This window comes from Colias philodice, chromosome 26, assembly GCF_061535455.1.
Source record: "Colias philodice isolate Cphi_HAF_F1 chromosome 26, ilColPhil1 Martin Lab GWU primary, whole genome shotgun sequence".
Taxonomy (NCBI): Eukaryota; Metazoa; Arthropoda; class Insecta; order Lepidoptera; family Pieridae; genus Colias; species Colias philodice.
The window spans coordinates 1,912,393-1,934,931 of NC_143111.1; the positions used below are offsets into that span (position 1 = coordinate 1,912,393).

At 34.0% G+C, this 22,539-nt stretch overlaps 2 protein-coding genes across 2 annotated transcripts; one reads left to right on the plus strand and one right to left on the minus strand.

Annotated features, from left to right (window-relative positions):
• Window positions 1-547: 547 nt before the first annotated feature.
• AP-1mu (adaptor protein complex 1, mu subunit) lies at window positions 548-2,431 on the minus strand. The gene is made up of 2 exons (XM_089711335.1): window positions 2,301-2,431; window positions 548-1,966 (listed from the first exon to the last, which is right to left on the minus strand). Exon 2 carries the CDS (start codon window positions 1,964-1,966, stop codon window positions 698-700), a length of 1,269 nt encoding a protein of 422 aa, XP_089567461.1. The 5' UTR covers window positions 2,301-2,431; the 3' UTR covers window positions 548-697.
• Window positions 2,432-4,852: 2,421 nt separating this feature from the next.
• On the plus strand, window positions 4,853-21,957 carry Cyp40 (Cyclophilin 40). The gene is made up of 8 exons (XM_089711229.1): window positions 4,853-5,103; window positions 5,919-6,056; window positions 8,786-8,892; window positions 13,575-13,760; window positions 14,893-15,012; window positions 15,634-15,793; window positions 16,157-16,260; window positions 18,068-21,957. Exons 1-8 carry the CDS (start codon window positions 5,031-5,033, stop codon window positions 18,320-18,322), a joined length of 1,143 nt encoding a protein of 380 aa, XP_089567355.1. The 5' UTR covers window positions 4,853-5,030; the 3' UTR covers window positions 18,323-21,957.
• Window positions 21,958-22,539: the final 582 nt, after the last annotated feature.

Sequence of the window (22,539 nt, forward strand, 5' to 3'; positions counted from 1 at the left end):
TGTGGGAGGATGGGAGTGGGAAGGATGGATGTGGGAGGATGGGAGTGGGGAGGATAGATGTGGTAGTAATTTAGTTATCTACTTAACAACTGAATACGTGTACACCAGCCATAAATCGTAATAGAAGTTGTTAAAGATGGACGAATTCAATAAAAAATAGAGGGTTTTATTTTATTTATCCCATTGATTATTTAGAAACGAAAATTCATAGTAATATACTGCGATGGATTAGCCCATCCAAATCATCCTGTTGCTATAATGCCCTTAAATACATATACCTAAGGGCCTTTTAGGGTTCTTATTTTTTCAGTTCAATAGGCTTTGCTAGGAACTAATAATCTGTGGTACCAAAAATATCTTGATATTTCAATATTTTTTTAGTTTATGCTTGGTTTAATTATAATATGATGTTTTATTCCACTTTAGCCAACTATAACTAAAATAAAATAAATTTTGTCAAATACATAGTACTTATTATGTTAAATATCGAAGTGGGTTAGGAAGTTATTGTCATTATATTTTATTAGGATAAAATAAAAGAATAATAAAATAAAATAATAGGATTAAACAATTTATTGGGTCAAAATATTCTTACATAATAAAATACTAATAAAAATCAAGTTACAACTGCATAATGAATACTTATTAAGTGCATACTTAAAAATACAAGGAATGTAACAAAACATGCTTAATTGTACTAATTTGTTCTTAGCTGATAGTCGCCGTTTTGGGTAATGTACCGAACCCAGGGTAGAGCCTGATAACCACTCTTTTCAATGATCTTCAAGTACCTCACTTGAATACCAGAAGTAGTAAAGTACGGGATTTCAAATTTGACTTGTATTGGGGGTTTTCCATCAGTTTCCTCACACTCAACGGATGGTAGGCCGAAATGTGCTCTCATTAAGTACTCTTTGCCACCCGGGAATGACTTTATAGACCAGGTAATGGCATTTTGCTCTGGTGTATATTTCACACTGCCAATTGTAGTTTTGAATTTTGGAGAATCAGCATCAGCAGGCACGGGAATAATAATCTCAACATTGTTAGCTGTTGAACGTCTTTTGAATTGCGACTTGGCTTTAATCATGTATTCAACACGGGAGTGAGCATGTCGTTCAATGACAGATTCAATCCAGATGAGCGGCTTCACATGAGTGTTGAGCCTGTAGGACATGAGCTCAAACTCACCATCAGGCGGAATGAAAGAGATTGTCCTGTCATTTTCAAATCTAGACAATCTCACGCATTGGTGGAACTTTACGTCTTCCAGCTCAACAGATTTTGATTTCCCCCTACCTGTACTTTCGAAAAGTACTTTGTCATTGAGACCAAGTCGCAATTCTGGCATTCCAGACAGGTACACCCTCATTTTTATGGCTCCAACTATTTCACTACGCAGAACATTCCCATTTGAATTTGCCAATAGATTTACAGACTCTATGACATCAAGAAATACTTCATTCTTCCGATATTTAATCCCTTCTGACCTCCACGACACAGCATTTGTCACAGCCATTGGAATTCGAGGCTGCATTTCTAATTTATGACCTTCTTGGGTAATGTATTCTTGCAAAATCTTGCTGTCAGTTGTCTGTGGATATCCAAAATCTAATAACTCATCAAGCAACTCATAAATTACGACGAAATTATCTCTGATACTTTCTTCTTCTAGTTCCTTGAAATATTCAGTCATGACTTCCACTATTTTATATAGAAATACAAATACCAAAGCAATATTAGCATTTTTCTTTGTTGTTGATACTATGTAAAGGTTGTTAGTTTTAATATATGCAAAAGTACACTCGCTGGTTTGTAGAAGAGGAGTTAACATTCCTTCTTCTTCTTTTTCCATCAAGAGGGGCATGAACTTATCGATCACACCCATATCAACATCGCCGCGGTAATTTCTGGATATAAGGACTTTCCCCTTAACGTCCAGTATGTATATTGCTGACGAAGACATCTGAAAATTAATTTTGAATAATAAGAACTACAAATTACTCTTTACTAACACTGGAATATGAACATTAATCAATTATTATCTATGGGCGTATTCAGAAAGAAAGCTTGAAACTTATAAGCGCTTATCGGCGCTTGTCATGTTCATATATTTTCCTGTCAGTGCTGTCAACCCGCGCAGGAAAATATATGAACATGACAAGCGCCGATAAGCGCTTATAAGTTTCAAGCTTTCTCTCTGAATACTCCCTAAGTCAATAATACATGACCGTATATAAAGATTGTCAAGCTTTTTATATGGAATCTTATTAAAAAAGTAAAATTTATAATGAACTTACTTTGTTGGTTTTATAATGCCTTATTAATTAACGATAATCATTTCTAAAATATAATTAAATTATTTCTAAGCAATGTAAAATTGCTATAAGTGTGATGACGCAATTTACTTTCAAACTGACAGTGACATTTTTATATTTCAATTTTGAAAATTTCACGTCTCCACAGGTAATAAATTATTTTATACTATGATGCGTGTCTCTAATGTGCTTATTATACTCGGATTTTTAATTAGATAAAGTAAACTGACAGCAGCTAATGTCACTTTGTAAAATAATGTTGCCACATTTAAAGTAATAGTGAGGAATTCAGTTCTCATTCAATCAGATGAATGAACAATGAGTGTGAATAGTTCATCATTTCAAACTATAAAATAACATTATTTCTAATTGTAATATATAAAGCTATATAAGATATAAGTTACTAGTATAATGTAATTATAATCATTTTTTCATTTTTATTTTTACGATGTTTACGTTACTGTTTTCTTAATTTTTTCGTTAATTGTAACTAATTACGTTGTGTTTGTTGTAATTGTTGTGTTTATTTGGTGTTATATTGTTACACACTAAATATTCACTAGACGATCGATTCAATTTCATTCATTCCCGATTTTGAATCATTCACTTTGTGACAACTCTATTTTTATTTCATCAAAAACTGACAACACAGAAAACGTCAGTTTACTTTATCTAATTAAAAATTCGAGTATACACCATCCTAAATTATTGAGCCACCAAATTTCAAGATACTTTAGTGACCACTAAATTTAGAAAAGATAAATCGCACTTAGTAAGTATGCAATTTAGGGTTGTTGAGGATTCCTCTTCCGCTTCCTCATAATGCGGAAGTTCCGCAATATTTTGGGTTCCTCTACCGTTACCGCATCCTCAAAAATGAAAATAAAAAAATCCTCTTCCGCTATCGCTTCCTCAAAATTTAGAGGAAATTTATGAGGATGCTGATCCGATCGGGCGGCGAATTTACAAAGCCTATTTAAACTATGTATTTGAGTTACGAGTCGGACTCTACTAACGAACAAGAGTAGAGTCTTACCGCCTTATTTATAGATATCTGCGCCTAACACTTATCTCTAAACATAATAATCAGAAGAAACATATTTTACCAAATAATGTTTGTCAAATGTCATTTTAAATTAAAAAACAAACAAGATGTTTAAGCTTACATAATAATATCTACCAGTTAGTTTTTTTTTTGTGGAAATCGCCTAATGTCGCTTCTGACACTGATATAGATTAGGTTTTTTCTGTGGGTTTTTTCGAGTAATATGCATAAACAAAAGCTCATCTGAGTCCGGCTCGTGACTCAAATAGTTATAGTACTTACAGGCTTTGTAAATTCGCGATCGGGAGAGCTAACCTCCCCTAACCTTAAACATCAATATGTAGAGACAGGAGAATGGCTTTTGTTTTAATTTTTAATTTTAAAAGTTTTTGTTTTTTAATTTTGATTATAATTTCTTATCATCCTCATCCTCATCCGCTTCCTCTTCCGCTTCCTCATCCGCATCCTCTTCCTCAAAAAAAATATCCTCTTCCTCATCCGCATCCTCTAAATTTGTGTGTGAAAATTCCTCTTCCTCCTCCTCTTCCTCATAATCACTTCCTCAACAACCCAAGTATGCATCCATATTTGTAAGTCGGGATGGCTTCTGACTGACTAATTTAGAAGTCTAATTAGAAACGCATTGAGGAAGGTGTAATCATAATTAGTTACTTAAAACATTTAAATATTTTTTGCTATAAATCATATATAGCCGCACGAAAAAGTGATACCTGGCGTGGCGACCGCGACGCAACGCATCACTCATCGCTTTATTATGATGGTATAGAAACACAGTTTATACGCTGTCTAGTGTTTTATTTTTAACTAAATTCGTCGTACAAAATAATGTCGATGTTTCGTTAACGGCTCACATTTTTCAAATATTTTTTTGTTGGAACTTGGAAGGGGTTGTATTTGAAAAACTGAATTATTAATCATAATACGAATATTTTTAACAACACAGATTCAACACACCTATCTTTCTTTGAATAAATAGGAAGTATTGTACTGGGATAAAAGTATCTTGTTTCTGAATTAACGATGCAGATTGCAGATGTCACAAGATTTAATAATATTATGTAAAACGATCTAAGAAATAATTCGAAGATAATTTCTGCTTCCCCTTGTTCTAAAATATTCGTTATCTTCATTACCTGATTTGCTTTCAGGAGCTTTTATTCGTAAATGACCTTCTAAATTAAGGAAGGTGTAATAAGCGCATAATGTAAAATCATTTTTAATTTTTAAAATATTTAGAATGTTCATGATTTTAGAAGAACGAGAAGACAAAAGATTTTTGAAACTTTTATAGTTATATTGTAACTAGTTATCCTAACATTAATTATACCGTGTTTGCCCAATACATTCTTATATTCGTAATGATGTGTGATCGCCATAATAATCTGACGTTCAATTTTGACGGGATCTGACAGTTGACATTCCTATTCCTCTGAGTGACATTCAGATATCGTTCTGTGCATGTTCTGTGATTGAGGTAGGTCGTAAATTCGCAAACCGTCCTTTTCTTTGTTTTTATTTTGTTTAATAGTTTCATTGAATAATTTCTGAATAAAAAATAATGAGATCGTCAATTAAACGTTTGTGGTTGTGCTTTTACATCAATATCCTAGCGTAAAAGTGTTATCATCGATGTGATCTGGATAAAAATGATATCGGAGACTCAAACAAAACAAAGAAACCCTTTAGTATATTTAGATATAACAATAGACGGTGTTAAAGGTTAGTACAAAGTGCCGTTTAATTATTTCTAATGGATTTTTCAATAAATAGCATCTATAACTGCAATTTTTTATGTTGTTCAAATGTGTGATTTATTTATAATTTTATCCATTATACTCACTGATTTCTTATTCAGTTCAGTGGGACGAGGTCGCGTAACATTGCAAAGTGCATAATATCTGAATTCATATTTTGTTTACCGAAATGAAAACAAGAAGTTTGGTTAGGGCTGTCATTTCAATTATATTACAATTGTTTTGCAGAATTGAGTTGAAAATGTATGAAACATATTTATTCACAAAAATATTTCCTTCATATTTTTAAAGTAATGAATTTTATGTTCAATGTTTGGAATACATAAACTGTTATAAAAATAATTACATTTTTGATAACATATAATTGTATTACCTGACCTGTAGTTCACAAGTTCACATTAAAGATTAAAATACTGAGACCTAGCTAAGCTTAGTTTGTGTGATATTAAAAATGTTATCTATACAATTATTATAAAGCTGAAGAGTTTGTTTGTTTGAATGCACTAATCTCAGGAACTACTGGTCCGATTTGAAAAATTCTTTCAGTGTTAGAAAGACCATTTATTGAGGAAGGCTATAGGCTATATATCATAACGCTACGACCAACAGAAGCGGTCGAAACCGCGGAGCGCAGCTAGTTATTAATATAGCAGCAGCTTTATGGTTTAAACTTTAAAGTGTTACTAAATTGAACCATACGCTTTTATCATAATGACTCTATATTTTGGAAGTTTATAAATAGCTTACATTATTTGTTATATACAAATGAATTATTTTTAGCTGGTCGAGTGGTGATAGAGTTAAGGCGGGATGTCGTACCAAAAACCGCAGAGAATTTTAGAGCTTTATGTACTGGAGAGAAGGGAATCGGTACTTTAGGAAAACCCTTACACTACAAAGGTGTTAAATTCCATAAAGGTAAGAATACATTATCTAAAAATAAATATGTTTCAAGTAGATATTACTGAGTTATGATTGAATATGCAATAAATGTAAATAAAACATATTTTAGACATTTATCATTCCTTATCACTTATGGAATTGCTAATGTTCAAATGTAACTGTATATAATATGTTAATTATTATCATATTTCCTTCTGTACAAATATCTTGTTGCTATGATGGTTACAGTGATTATATTTACAATATGTATATATCTATACTAAAATTATAAAGCTGAAGAGTTTGTTTGTTTGTTTGCGCTAATCTCTGGAACTATTGGCCAATTTGAAAAAAATTTCAGTGTTATATAGCAGATTTATTGAGGAAGACTATAGGCTATATATTATCATGCTAAGACCAACAGGAACAGAGGGGTTGCGGTTGCGGAATGCGGGTTAAACTGCGGGGCATATATATTATAAATATGAAATATGTCTGTCTCATGACACTGATGATCACATGACTTAAGTATACAGGGCTACTTTCTTTTAACTCAAATATGAAAAGAGGAGGATTATGTTTTTGAGTGTATATATGTATACTTCTTTAGCACACCCTACAGCCCAAACTACTGGATGGATTTTTACTACATATATAGTGTGATTGTAATCACGAGATATTACAATGAAACCGCAGGGCTTAATGTAATGTTCTAGTTTTTAATCTGAGATTAAGCTAGAAGTTGTCATAGGTAAACAAAGTAGATTTCAACCTAATTACCACAGAAAGGCTTAAGCTGTGTACTGCTATTACTCATTATTTGTATTTTAATTAATTTATCATAGTATTAATACTTATTCATACTATTTCATTTAGAATAAAGCAAACACAAAATGTAATGGTGCATTTCCACCAAACAAGTAATGCTCATTCTAACCCACTAACGTAACGGCACCGGTTTCCGACTAGCCTCCTCTATCCGACCATTTTGATTTTTATTTGATAAAACGTTTAAAATACGCGCGACATGCGTGAAACTGAAGGCTTTCGATCCAATCATTTATCGTACGTCATCTGTCCAAAATTGGGTTTCAAATTTTAACCGACATTTCGTCAATCCAAGAAAAGCTAGGCGAGGGTGTAGTTTGTATTGGATTGAATGCGAAAAAAACATAAAACGGTGAAAATAAACATTTGGATTTTTACGCTAAATACTCTGGTAAGTTTGTGGTTAATTTACTTTAAACGTTTTATTGGTGTTTTAAATTATTAATTTTAAAATATACATGCAAAGATAGCGTGTTTTTATAGGTTTTTTTGGACAAATAATTATGGACGGAATGAGGAGCTTGTCAAAATAACAACATTCCGAAATCCGACCGAATCGGTCGGTAAAAGGAATTTCGCACTTTTTAAAAGAAGGTAATTTTCTATTATGCATGTTGTTTTGTGGAGGTTTCGTATTAAGTTATTTATTCTAAACGCTATGCTTACATACAACACCTGTATGCGACCAATGCTAATTTTAATGGATTATTTGTAATATTCGTTTTAACTGACACTCTTTTTTGATTTTTTTGTTATTCATTTACAAAGACCGGTCTGGTTTAAAAACCCTATATTTTACGTTTATGACACATAATTGCATAACTACGAAATTGTGAGATCTTTATAAGTGTACATATGAAATAGAAATGAACTAAAAATGAATATCAATTTCGGTTTAGAGGCTTTATTACGCAAATGTAGGTTTGGTCGGAATCTAGGTGCGATATAATTCCCTGTTTCCGTCCAACTGGGTTGCTTTAGCTTTTGCTTGCGCTGTGCTTGAGTGAAATTGCATGCGTTTATTTCAGGTCATCATCATGAGTGATAAAAAAGAGGCTGAAGTATTCTCATTAGCTGAAATAATACTTTTGGTGAAATGGATTTTAGAATTGGGCAAAGTAGTCAATGGGACATTCTAAATTAGTGTGGATGACCAGTGAGGCATTTTATGAGTTTGAGTTTGAGTAAATGTAATTTTAAACTACTACAGTCTAACATAGAGTTAGTTTTTGTTATTATAATAAATGCTCAAATATTATTTAAAACTAGCGGTCCGCCCCGGCTTCGCCCGTGGTACATATTTAAAATTTCTCTCCATAAGAACCATCCTCGTACTTCAAGTAATATAATAAAAAAAGAATTATCGAAATCGGTCCACGCGTGATGCAGTGAAAAGACGAAACGGGTTTTTACGAATTTCCATTGTATTTCTATTATCATAAAGTTGATTTTAGTAGAAAATATTTGGCTGGTCGGAATCTAGCTACTCAGTGGTCGGAAACACGTGTATTTGTACTCAGTCGGTCGGAAAATGGTGCTTTCAGTTAATTTCCAGTCGTGACAGTTAAAATCCAAATTTAGGTAATAAAAAGCCATTATGAAATACAATTATGTGCATATTTTAAAATATAAGTTCGTAATCTTTCATAATATCATTTTTTCTTATGACCTCTAGAGTATTTAATTTATCTTTTAAAGGATTCATTTAGCCGTATCAATCAGTGGTCGGAATTCGGTGCCATTACGTTATGTCAAATTCTTTTAGTGTAAACAGGCGTAGAGCATTCTTTCGTTGTTCTTAAGTGCATTCAAAAAGATTCTGTGGAATGTAATAATACTGAACTAGACTGAATACGAGTTTTCGCTTACACTAAAAGACGACGTATTCGTTTGATGTAAATTATGCATATGAATACTAATATAACTGTTCTTTTTAGCGATATCTCAGTTTATGGTACAAAGTGGTGATATAATCAATGGTGATGGCACCGGCGGTGAGAGTATCTATGGACCAACGTTTGAAGATGAAAACTTTATACTTAAGGTATGTTTTTTGTGAAATTTGAAACTTCTTAACTTGTTCATATTTTTTATAAGTATTGAAATATTGCCGACAGAATTAGGCGTATAAATTTAAAAGTACATACATAAATGTACATAGTAATCAAAAATAATATGAAATAGACATAAATAAATGCGAAAGTAATTCAGTCTCGGAAATCTCACGGGAACGGGAACTACGGAACGGGGTTTTCCATTGAAAACGCCTGCGAAACCCGCGCGGGAAGATAGTGTGAAATAATTAATTAATTCTTTATAACAGCAAAAATAAATAAACCATAGACCAAATTTAAATGTGACGAGGAGAACAAGGGAGGCATCGTAAAAAAACATCAAAATTCATTCGCCCAGTCGAAAGTTAAGGTATCAAACACAAAAAATAAAGTTTTCTCCTTTTTTTGAAGTCGGTTGAAAATTACTATCATAGCTGACACAATATACAGATACATACAGTAAGGAAACTTCATACAAAATGTTCGAAATGGCTCCCCCCCCATCAAGCGTGTTTACAAGGGTATTGAGGGGGATCGATAGTAGCGGGTGACACATCCACAGATTTTGAATATAGTATGGAAAAAAGTTTAAAGTGATGTCAATTCACATTAAATAAATATCGATTGTTTCAGTTTGTAGCCCTTTCAATAAATATATTTGTAAATACCATATCTACTACAAGTTAAAAAGAGACTATTTTTTAATTTCTATAGATATGGCAGTATGAGTTTTATATTATGTTGACATATTTTCTATCAAAATGATAGCTACAAATAGTACCTATTAGGAGTCCAGTCTGTTTAAAGATCGCATCTATTTTTTACGCAATCTAGAAGAGCACGAAAATATAAAAAAAGGAAACCTTATAAAAATCTTGTTTAAATTTATGTGCATAATTACGTTAATATTAGGGAAGAAAAGGATAGATATTATAATTATTGTATTTTTATCGATACGTGGCGTCTCCACTTTGTCAAGCACTAAGCCTGTCAAACTATTTTCTTTTTCTTCCTAAAACAAAAAGGTAGAGGTTCTATGCTCGTATAATAATAATTTTAATTTATTTTTGCATATTTTGTGTTTTTTAATTTAATTTAATTTATCGTTTTAAAAATAATTTAGTAGGTATACCTACATACAAGTATTGTAAATTCTGGTTTAAAATAATTATTGAATATATGTATAATACAAATATCAAGCATTATAAATAATTTAGGTACATTAAATAGCCTTCGGCGTCCATAACAAAACTAGATTTCGAAATATAGCACTGATAAAAACGTATTTACTTTTACAAGCTGTATTAATTCGGATTGTTTCTTCTTGTAAATTCATATTTAGGCTACACCATTTTTGTATTTTAACGAGTTTTAATCTCCAAATTACCACAAAATCAACTGTGAAAAGAAGCAAACAGAAATATACAGGCCGAATTGATAACCTTCTCCTTTATTTTTCAAGTCGGTTAAATATCAAAAAGTAACAGCCCTATAGCTATCTTAATCTTAATCTTAATACTATTATAAAGGCGAAAGTTTGTAAGGATGTATGGATGTATGGATGTATGGATGTTTGTTACTCTTTCACGTAAAAACTACTGAACCGATTACAATGAAATTTAGCACACATATAGAGGGTAACTTGGATTAACACATAGGATAGGTTTTATCCCGGAAATCCCACGGGAACGGGAACTATGCGGGTTTTCCTTTGAAAACGCGGGCGAAGCCGCGGGCGGAAATCTAGTACGTCATAATTTCATGGGGGGGGCTTAGTTTCCTAACTGTATGTACGTAGTATATATCTGTCAACTGTGTAGCTGACGTAAGATAATTGCATTCCGGCTCGGTCTGGTATATAATAAGGTACATAATGAGCAATAACGTCCCTGAAGAATATAGAAATGAAAATCGACGCGACGGCGCCTGTAGATAGTAGATAACTACTTATATTTATTATGAAAGAACTTATATTATTTATGTAGTAGTATTGTATATTTTTCTAGAAGCGGTCTACGATTTCTTTCAAAGCACGAAATACTTGAAATTATTTCATTTTCAATAGAATGCAAAGTAATGGTTATAAAGAATCTTCAGAGCTTTCATTGAATTCCTTCTCCATATTTTTCTCAGCCTTAATTTGTTTTAAATACGTAAGTACCTAGGTACTTTACATTCTAGTTTTCTTACAAGTTTATTCTGGATGCATCTATGCAATATTAATAAAAATGTCATAGATCCTTTGTAGCACATATCTCTTTAATGAGTTTTCCTTAGTTCTGTTTTTATATGCTATTGATAGTGGAATGTATAATTTGTTTATTTTAGCGATGTGATACCATTGCATACTTGATACATTATACTCGTATAGGTACATAGCTATGTCTAGTACCTACTCATTTTTATACTATGGCTATATAGTATGTAGTGTACTCTACAATATTCTAGTACCTAACGTAGGCCGTATAATTTTAATCGTCTTCATGTTAAAAACTATGTTGTCTTGTTGTGTGTTTTGTACTCGTATGAATTACTCGGTGTAAAATTAAAATATGATAAATTGTATGAAAATACAATACATAGATATACTGTAGGTATTTGATATGTAGTTAATATTCAAAAAAGATAATTCGAATAAATTTGATTTTTTACTTTTGATGGTTGTTAGGGTACGTGTATGGAAGAATACCACAACCCAATGACATTTTAAATTAGCATGACGCTATTAATTATACGTTATTAAAACGTGGTGCGCTTTATACAAATAGAATATATTATCTTTTGATTTCCGTGTTTTAGTCAAAAATGGTTATTTAATCTGATCACTTCATTGATCAATTTGATGCCATGATACTCTGCCCGAATTAATCAATATAAAATTTGGTTTACAATGCAAATTTATACAAAAAGACAATATAATGTTTTCTAAAAGATACCTATTCCGTTTTATGAATGTATACTGCAAAATAAATCCGTCATATATAGGTAAATGTTAAATAAAAATCACGAACGGAAGTACTTGTAAAACCTATGTATATCTAGCAGAGGCGGCTCGTGACAAAATTTTATGGGTGTTCACTTGAAATAAAACACTGAAAATACATGGTGTAAAGCTGTACATTTATCAAAAAAATTACTTATAAAGGAAATACATACCTACGTCTTTCTTTTTGGTGTGCAAAAATATCTATAACTTAAAGCGACAAGACATTCGTAAATATCTGTTGTTGCTTTCATCACAACCACACAACCACGGTTTTTTTTACATATTGTTCAGATTTAAACACACGCGTATATGTTTTCGTTTTTGTCGTACATTTTTGCGTAAGATCAAGTTCAGGCCGTGGCGGTCCCTTAGCTTTACATTCAAGCCGAATTTGTAACGTTTTATCACACTTTTTAATGAACGCCACATTATAATTATTGTTCATTTTAACACTCACAAGTAATACTGATAAGTACAGGCTATTTCAACACGTATTTTATAATTTTAATTAGAAAATTGCATGAATCGCGCGCGTGCATTGAAGTTGACTCGAGAGTCGAGTGTTTGTTTATATTATAGACGTAGCAACTGGCAACGTCGCAATCGCTGTCCTGCCGGGCGGTAAAAACGAACCGGCAACGTTTGCGGGTGCGGCGCTCCGAATTTTGCTACTTTTCCATAGAAAATCTTTTGTTTCACGCGCAGGGCTCTGGCAAAACCCTCTCTTTCACTCCTATTGGATTTCGTATTAGGAAATGTACTAAATCTTTTTTCATTGGAGCGCAATCGTGAGCGCACCGCTTCGCGCGTTACATAATACAGTAGGTTATTATACAGGTGTATGGGATGATGGAATGATGGATATATTCATTGGTATTAACAGTAGTTTTAAAGATTACGATTGATTTTAAATAGTAATAATTAATGTTAATAATTAAATTAAGGAGTATGATTTTATTATAATTATTTATGGGAGTTCACTGCACCAGCGCTCCTTAGGGCGAGCCGCCTCTGATATCTAGAAAGTACATACTTACTAGTATATCTAAGCATAATAATTGTTCGAATACAGCATGGGTATAGTAAAACAAAAAAGAATGTAAATTCCTTTATTTTAACAAGTAAAATACAACAACTTTGATAAATCGACCCTAATTTCTAAATGAGTATTATTGAACGTATATTTCAATATGAAGCGGGCGTGCTTAGTACGTTTTGCAGTTCTGCGTGACGAGCGTGCCGTGCCCGCACCTAGACGGCACTATCGTGTTTGCTAATATCTAGTATACAATCCGCGTATAAACTGTCGCCAGTATATAGCACGCGTATATTGCAGCACGAGGCGGGCGTGCTCAGCATGGCGAACGCAGGGCGGCCGCATACAAACGGTTCACAGTTCTGCGTGACGAGCGTGCCGTGCCCGCACTTGGACGGCACTAACGTGTTTGCTAATATCTAGTATACAATCCGCGTATAAACCGTTGCCAGTATACAGCACGCGTATATTTCAGCACGAGGCAGGCGTGCTCAGCATGGCGAACGCAGGGCGGCCGCATACAAACGGTTCACAGTTCTGCGTGACGAGCGTGCCGTGCCCGCACTTGGACGGCACTAACGTGTTTGCTAATATCTAGTATACAATCCGCGTATAAACCGTTGCCAGTATACAGCACGCGTATATTTCAGCACGAGGCAGGCGTGCTCAGCATGGCGAACGCAGGGCGGCCGCATACAAACGGCTCGCAGTTCTGCGTGACGAGCGTGCCGTGCCCGCACCTCGACGGCACTAACGTGGTGTTCGGGCACGTGCTCGCGGGCCTGCGCGTGCTCGAAGAGGTGCAGCGGACCGCGGATGACTGTCGGCCTAGTGTGGTGAGTGAGATTCTTTTCAAACTCATACTTTTTTTTCAAGTACATACTACCTTTCCGCCCGCTTTGTCTAAAAAAATATAAATTATATACTAAACCAAAAAATCATCAAAATCTGTTTCGTAATTTTAATGATCTACAAACACAGACGGCGGAAAACGTCTTTGTTTTCTATGATACTTTCCCTATGATGCACAATATATTTCGATTTTCCAAAAAAACATCATTTGACATTTCTTTCTTTATTTGAAACTTGCACTGTTCGCTTTAATAAAAGTAAATCTATAGAAACATTGAACACATTCTTTATGTTCGTAAATTATAGCTACATTATTTGATAAGATGAATGGAAATTATTCTAAGTCATATTGTAACATAGACAGTGGATTTGACTTGAAAAAAAATTGAAAAAAATAATATCCCCTTTTGTGAAGTCGATTCATTAACAATTAATGTCAAGTGTCAAGTTCAAGTAATAATTGTACCCTTGTATAATTTCTATGTAATAATATGCATTGTTATAATATTCCTATGTATAGTTACATGATAGGTGTATGCAGTTAATTTAAACGCTTTTATCTTTGATGGAAGAAAACGATTAGCGACTATTCATAGCCATTATTGACTTTATAACTGTTCGATTAATGTATAGAGCGTTAAGCAAATAAGTCTATCGTTAAGATAATGCTAGAACTATCTAATGTTTAATATTATATCACTTTATAAGTGCGCTTAGTCATCTTCTTAAATCATAGTTTCTTATGTATAAATTATAGTTCCTTCTAGTAATTAATGTTCTTAGTACCAAATGGCTTGTTTTCAGACTGACAATATAGTTAATATAATTATTGATTGATGTCTTTAAAATATTGCAATTTTAAGAACATTATATCATTTTAACATTTATTTACTTCTCTCTATAACCATTTTATGACACTGATTATTATCTGTGTATAAATAAGAAGAATAAAGTTTTTAATAACAGGATAATCAGGCGGAAAGAAAAAGTGAGAGCTTAGGATATTTTAAGAATTGTGGCTATTGTTGCCTGTATTTAATTATATACAAGCCAAATAAACATGAATTTTGCAACTATAAAAATTCATAATATTTATAAACAATGCGGCAATTTCAGGAATGCGTCATAGAGGATTGTGGGGAGATAACCGACCTGGAGACGTGGGACGTCTGCTGCAGAGATGGAACAACGGATCACTTGCCGGAGTATCCAGAGGATTTGAGGACTGAGCTCACGGTAAGTTTAATGCTAGATGGTTCCCTGTTTAAGTTTTTGTTTGACAAGACTTGTGACTTATTTAAGACTTTACAAGTCTGTTGTGATATGTGAAAGAAAAATGTTTGTGGGTTAGGTTTTAGTGTGGGAAGGGGATTTTTATAGATCTCTATAGTAGAATCACCACATACAATGTTTTGACATCATTAATTTTCTTTTTCACGTATAAAACGGATTGCATCTCGCTACACTACTTCGCCTACACGAGTTGGCAGTTACCGTTACCTATAGCTTTTCTACAGATCTATTTCTATAAAACAATTTTAGCCGGATGTATAGTCCGTCAACCGTTCTAGTTAAAATGTCTGTTCAGTGTGCATATGTGTGTGACGTCGCGTCTTATACACGTACGCACACATACTTGCACATACGCACGCACCTTGCACGAATGCGCTTACTGCAACGCGTATAGCCCGAGACGGTCAGTTTTACAAACACCTTAGATTATTATATTATGCTGTAGCCTGTAACACAGTTTTGAAATAACAGGCTTTAGTTTCCCCAAATATATAAACTGTATTACTTTAAAACTTATTCAATAAAGGTTTTTTTCTATTTTCTGTTTTCTTTTTCGTAAACCAGGTGGACGAGTTACTAGCCGGCATACAGGACATAAAGTGCAGTGGAAACGCGCACTTCGGTAGCGCGCGGTACAAAGCGGCCGCCGGCAAGTACAGCAAGTGTCTGCGGTACGTCGAGCACGTGGCTTCCACGCTGCCCGAAGGGGACCAGCGGCACAAGTGTTAGTTTAAATTTTATTTATTTTATTGAAGTGAAACTTCTTTATCGGGGTTGGACAAAAATTTAGTGTAAAATTTTTTCGTTACGCCGTACGCGTGACATTTTTGTGTTACACCGTACGCGTGACATTTTTGCGTTACGCCATACTCGTGAAATTTTTAAGGTCATAAAGAAGTTTCACTTCTTACGTGTGTACTCTAGTACGCGCATACATTTTTATTTTTTATGTATGTACACCGATTACTCCGAGGTTTCTTAACCGATTTACGTGATTCTTTTTTTGTTCGATGCGGGATGGTGTGGAATTGGCCCCATAAAAATTTTATTCGGATAGGCCCAGTAGTTTTTATATTTTTATGTGCAGTGTGCGAAATGATGGAGACGTACCGTGCGCAGTGCAGCCTCAACCTGGCCGCGTGCTACGCGCGCCTGCAGCGGCACTGCGCCACGCTCACCTGCTGCACTGAGGTGCGACACAAACATACAAACACACGCACCCATCCATACATACAACCGAACACATACACAAGCACGTGCTACACACCAGGATACCTAAATACAGGCGCGCATATACCCAGGTAAATTACAAAATACAGGCGCGCATATACCCAGGTAAATTACAAAATACAGGCGCGCATATACCCAGGTAAATTACAAAATACAGGCGCGCATATACCCAGGTAAATTGCAAAATACTTGCACGCATATTCCCAGGTAAATTACAAAATACAGGCGCGCATATACCCAGGTAAATTACAAAATACAGGCGCGCATATACCCAGGTAAATTACAAAATACAGGCGCGCATATACCCAGGTAAATTACAAAATACTTGCACGCATATTCCCAGGTAAATTACAAAATACAGGCGCGCATATACCCAGGTAAATTACAAAATACAGGCGCGCATATACAGAGGTAAATTACAAAATACAGGCGCGCATATACCCAGGTAAATTACAAAATACAGGCGCGCATATACCCAGGTAAATTACAAAATACTTGCACGCATATTCCCAGGTAAATTACAAAATACAGGCGCGCATATACCCAGGTAAATTACAAAATACAGGCGCGCATATACCCAGGTAAATTACAAAATACAGGCGCGCATATACCCAGGTAAATTACAAAATACAGGCGCGCATATACCCAGGTAAATTACAAAATACAGGCGCGCATATACCCAGGTAAATTACAAAATACAGGCGCGCATATACCCAGGTAAATTACAAAATACAGGCGCGCATATACCCAGGTAAATTACAAAATACAGGCGCGCATATACCCAGGTAAATTACAAAATACAGGCGCGCATATACCCAGGTAAATTACAAAATACAGGCGCGCATATACCCAGGTAAATTACAAAATACAGGCGCGCATATACCCAGGTAAATTACAAAATACAGGCGCGCATATACCCAGGTAAATTACAAAATACAGGCGCGCATATACCCAGGTAAATTGCAAAATACTTGCACGCATATTCCCAGGTAAATAACAAAATACAGGCGCGCATATACAAACGCGCACACACACGCATACACGACGTACCCACGCACGCACAAATTCATAGCCTGAATATACATTAACACACCCACACCTGCGGTTGTTCTGCATGCACTGCACATTTTCGTATATTTTGTGAGCATTCACAACAAAATCAGCACACTACCCTACATAATGAATAGATCCCCACAAATCATGCTTATGAGGGAGACACAATAACGACATTTTAATATGTACATATTAAAAAAATGGTACATCTAATACTAACAATTTTTCCTTCGTGTTGCTACTGTGTACGTTTTCCATATAATATTATCTACCAGAAATTCAAACAGCTCGTTTCACTATGTACTTATTACAACAATGACAACAGCATAATAACATATTAATGAATAGCCCGGTTTACACGCACGCTCTTTCGCGCGCGATTCGGCTTTCACGTGGGAAAGTGCGAGCATTTAAACGATGACAGAGAGAACGAGATTGCGCGTCCACTCCGCACACACTCCAACGCGCCACGCTTTCCTTTGTTCAATCGCGCGCGATTATCGTTTACTCGCACAATCTTTCCTGTTTCCTCAAAGACGCACGAATAATCGCGCGCGAAAGAATAAGTGCATAAAAAAACGTGACAAAACAATCCCTCGCGATTGCGCGCGCGTGCTTTTCCGCGTTCAATCCCGCGCACTCAATCACGCGGTAAAGAGTGTGCGTGTAAACCGGGCTAATGATAAGTATTTAAAAGCCAAACTTCTCTGCACAGGTATTACGCATCGACCCGAAAAACGAGAAAGCACTATACCGACGCGGTCAAGCGAATTTCGCCCTAAAGAACTACGACGCGGCGCTATCAGATCTCAAATTAGCGGAAAAAGTGTCGCCCAACAATAAAGCGGTGCAAAGACTATTAGAGGAAGTGAAAACGACAAATAAAAACTACAACGACATACAAAAACAAAGGCTGTCAAAATTTTTTCGTGACCAAAAAGAAAAAGGAGCCGCCTTCGGACATCACTGAGTTGAGGTTAAACGTTGTTATTTATAAGATGTGAATATTGGCATCGAATTTGTTGATTGAGATTTTTGTACTTGCTATTTCAATGCGTATATATATACTATACAGTACATAGAGAAACACGTACTTTTGTTTATGGTAACGGTATATCATAACGGGAAAAAATAATACTTTCAAATCATATACGCAATCATTATGATGAATCTTTGTGTGAAATTTGGTTCTTAGTTATATATTGAACCTTTCGGTATATATGTGTGTAGCCTGTCTCTTTCTGTTGTAAACACAAAAGCCAGAAAGTATGTATTTTAATAACCCCCGCCCTTACTTTGAATGGAAAGCGTATTAGAAAAATTTCATACATCTGAAAATGCGCTATTTTTAACCTATTCTTTTTAAGAATTCCATACCACAGTTCGATACTAAAAATTCTTTAAAAATTGGTATTTCGTGTTTTACAGACACATTATGTGTGACTTGGGTACACGCGGTCTGTGTGATAAGCCTATTCGAATAAAACAAAATTATTGAAATGTATAATGATTTGAGCGTAAAGGTGCTTTTCCACTAATAATATGCGACGATTTATAGCAAGGAATGTGTTTTAAATTTGATGCGTTTGAAGCGAAACTATTGGTTACAAGCTGACCCGACGACGCTGTCCTGTCTTCGCGCAAATTGTCACACCCGTGAAGTTTATTATGCCCGCATTTTCTTATTTTTATTTAATTTCTTGAGTTTTTCTTTCATAAGATCCTTCCCCTGACAATAACGAACACATCAAAATAATAATTATCGGAATCGGTCCAGCCGTACACGCGTGATGCCTTGACCAAGGGAAATAGGGATTGTATAGAAGATTTACAAACTCATCCTCGCACATTATTGGTGAAAAAGCACCCTAAGTGTCGCTTCCGTAGGAAGTATTATTACGTAATATTTGCTAATAATATTCGGTGTTATTAAAGTAACAATGAAATTCTTTAGGAAATTAAATGAATTTGTTAGTTTAATTTTACTATTGACCAATTAACTTTTTTGATATTGAAATTTATTTTCGAAATAATACTCTTTTGTCGTTTTATACAAATGCGATGTTAATCTTTGATATATAGCGTGTTGTTAACATTTTTTTTGTATTGGATTGATATTACACTTTCTTGCGTAAAAAATGATAAAAAAAATAACGTAGAACCAACTTTGAACAAATTTTTAACCGTATTCCTTGATAAATTCTTAAATTTCTTGGCAATTCATTAAAATGCACGCTTTTGTATATCTTGCCATGAATAATAGTGCCTTATACCTGTTATTTGTAGCAAAATATTATTGAGTTATTGTATTGTATTGGTTGATATTATTTGGCTTTGACTCGTAGATAATTTGGAGACTATTTGACGCACAAGTGTTTTTCATTTTTATAAATGATTTCTAATGATTGGAATAGTGTGAGGTAATTGGTGATAAGGTCACAATGATGTTGAATACGATATATTGAAAAAAAGTGTTGCTAGAAAAAGGAAAAAGTATGAGAAGGAATGTTAAGATGGTTGATGTTTCAAGTATCAGTTTATTATAAAAAAGTCTAAACGTAAACGGCTCTACGAACTACAACGTACTATGACCGTAATAGTCGGCGCGAACCACTTGATGGCTGTTTGCGCCGACTAATAATATTTTTAAAATAATACTTTTTTTATAGAATAGAAAAATAATATATTTATAAAGCATTTGAATGCCACAAAACCAATGTATCAAATTCACTTGATACATTTTTAAGTATATTTCGTACATGTTTTCGCTGACCTTAATAGTAACGTTTTAGGAGGTAGAATCCTTAACAGTCACAAACGGTCACTATCATGATGATGAGGTTTTAATATTAATGTAGATGGATGAAAAAAATGTATGAAAGTGAGAATTAAAAAAAGTTTTACAACTAAATAAACGAGATAATAGTCTTCAATCTTGAAAAAGTAGCTCTAGTATGGAGTTATAAAGAGGTGTGGAAAGTATAGAGAATGTGTAAAATCCGATGGTGCTATATCAACTAGCGAATTGGAAGTGCCAGATATATTAGACTAGCGAGTTGTAGGGGTTTTGAGTGTTTTTTTATAAATTTTTATACATTAGGCATAAATTATTGCAAGGACTTGAAACTGCGTCTAAGTGTCAAAGTGTGTTTCTTTATAAACATTTTTTTAGTGTTCAATTGATATTGTAGATAGTGACTTTCGCTTGTAATTTATTAACCGACTTCAAAAAAGGAGGAGGTTCTCAATTCGGCTGGTATATTTTTTAGGCAAATATGAACATTGAATGTCGTTTGGCTTGATATTTTGTAGCGGCCATTGTTGTGATTCTTTATATCTAATATAACTTTATGTCTTATATAATTTGGAGATATTTAAAAGCACATACATCGGCTGAGATGTAAAAGTATGATGCGTATTCCAATTGAACAAAAAATAATTTAAAGATATTACAATTATCTTATACACTCTGATTAAAAATCTCATACTTGAAATGTAGCATTTGATTTACCTACAAATATAATTTGTGCAACTAATATTTCAATATTTGTTAATACGCAATTAGGATTTCGATTTGTACCTTGATTTATACAACATGTTTGACAAAGAATTTGCATGTTCGGTTTTACAATTTATACGTGTGTATTTATAACAATAAAATATGTAGATTACATAGACATAAGGTTAATACCGAATGTAGGGTAGTTATAAAAAACATTGTGAATTCCTTTCTGGGGAGTTTGATTATAAGAATTAATATCTTATGTATAGATAAATTATGAAAATGCTTGATCGTATTTGGTACTAAATTCAACATCTACGTAATAATTTGACATTATTGGAAATATCTGTCTGTTTTGCCCTAAAGCACTTAGGTAGAAACTTGAAATACGTTGTAGGTATTATTACTATGCATAGAGAGGACATCACGAACAAAATCTGATGGCGGCGCGGGACGGCTAGTGAGTAATACATTTTGTAGATATTCTGCCTCTATTACTTATAAATTAAAACCAATCAATGTAACAAAAAAAAATTGATTTGAGACGATTGGCTCTAACTCGTGTTACAAATAGTGTAGTAGCGATGTCCTCTCTAGTACGTAGTACATAGTACTTCAATGGTACTGTGTATGTAAAACTAAGTGTAAATAGTTTTAATTTAAGCTATTTATAAGTTCAAGCATACAAGTTAGGGTATGCTTAAATGATCTCTGTTACGTATTACTTATAATTACTGAACATCAATAAGAAACACTTAAAAATGTGTGTTTTAAAATAATATAACTTAATATAACTTGTAACTAGTTTTTTTTTTGGTTATACTAACTCGTAATAAACTAACTTGGGTTTCTTTTTGTAAATAGTTTAGTTATCTAAAATATTAAAGATTAGTTTTAATTAGTTATGCAATAAGTTAATTTCGTAATATTTTACAGTTTAAATAAATATTGTACAATCAATTACATCGTAAATTAATACTTGTATCATTTACAATAGTTGAGACAATTTGTATAAGTACATACAAATACAGTGATATAGCAAGTAAGTTTCAATAGCCACGATAAGAAGCCATAGTGACGTATACGAATATTATATTATAACTTCTTCGAATCATGTACCGTGTCTACTGACCTGTTGGTCAGACTTTCTTTGTTAATGCAAGACAAGGATGGCAATATTTATAATCTAAGACCTAATTCACACGTCCGTTAAAACGTCCGTTAAAAAAGCGTCCAAATAGAACAAATGCATTCCCAAGTATATGTTCACACGTCAGCGCTTTTAAAGCGCGACGCTTTTTTATCGCGCAGTGTTCTATTTTCAACGCTCGGCGTTGGGCGTTAAATAAAATAGACCATAGGAAACTTCTTACTATTATTCAGACGAGCGCTAAAAAAGCGCCGGCGCTGCGTTCAGTATGCCGCACGCTCGCTCAGCGGTAGCACGTGTTTGTTGTGCTTATAATCATCAGAAAATCGATACGATGTCGTGGATTGTTGATCCCGAACTATTAATTATAGATGTGGAGTCTCGTCCGTTCCTGTATTCAAAATCGTTATAGACATTTGAAAATAATTAAAAAAATTCCGGGGTATTGCCTCAACTCTTCGTACAGTGTCACAAACTGCCCTTTTAAGTATCTCTGTTCATTCAGAGGATGTACCCAGAATGCCTTTTGTTTTAT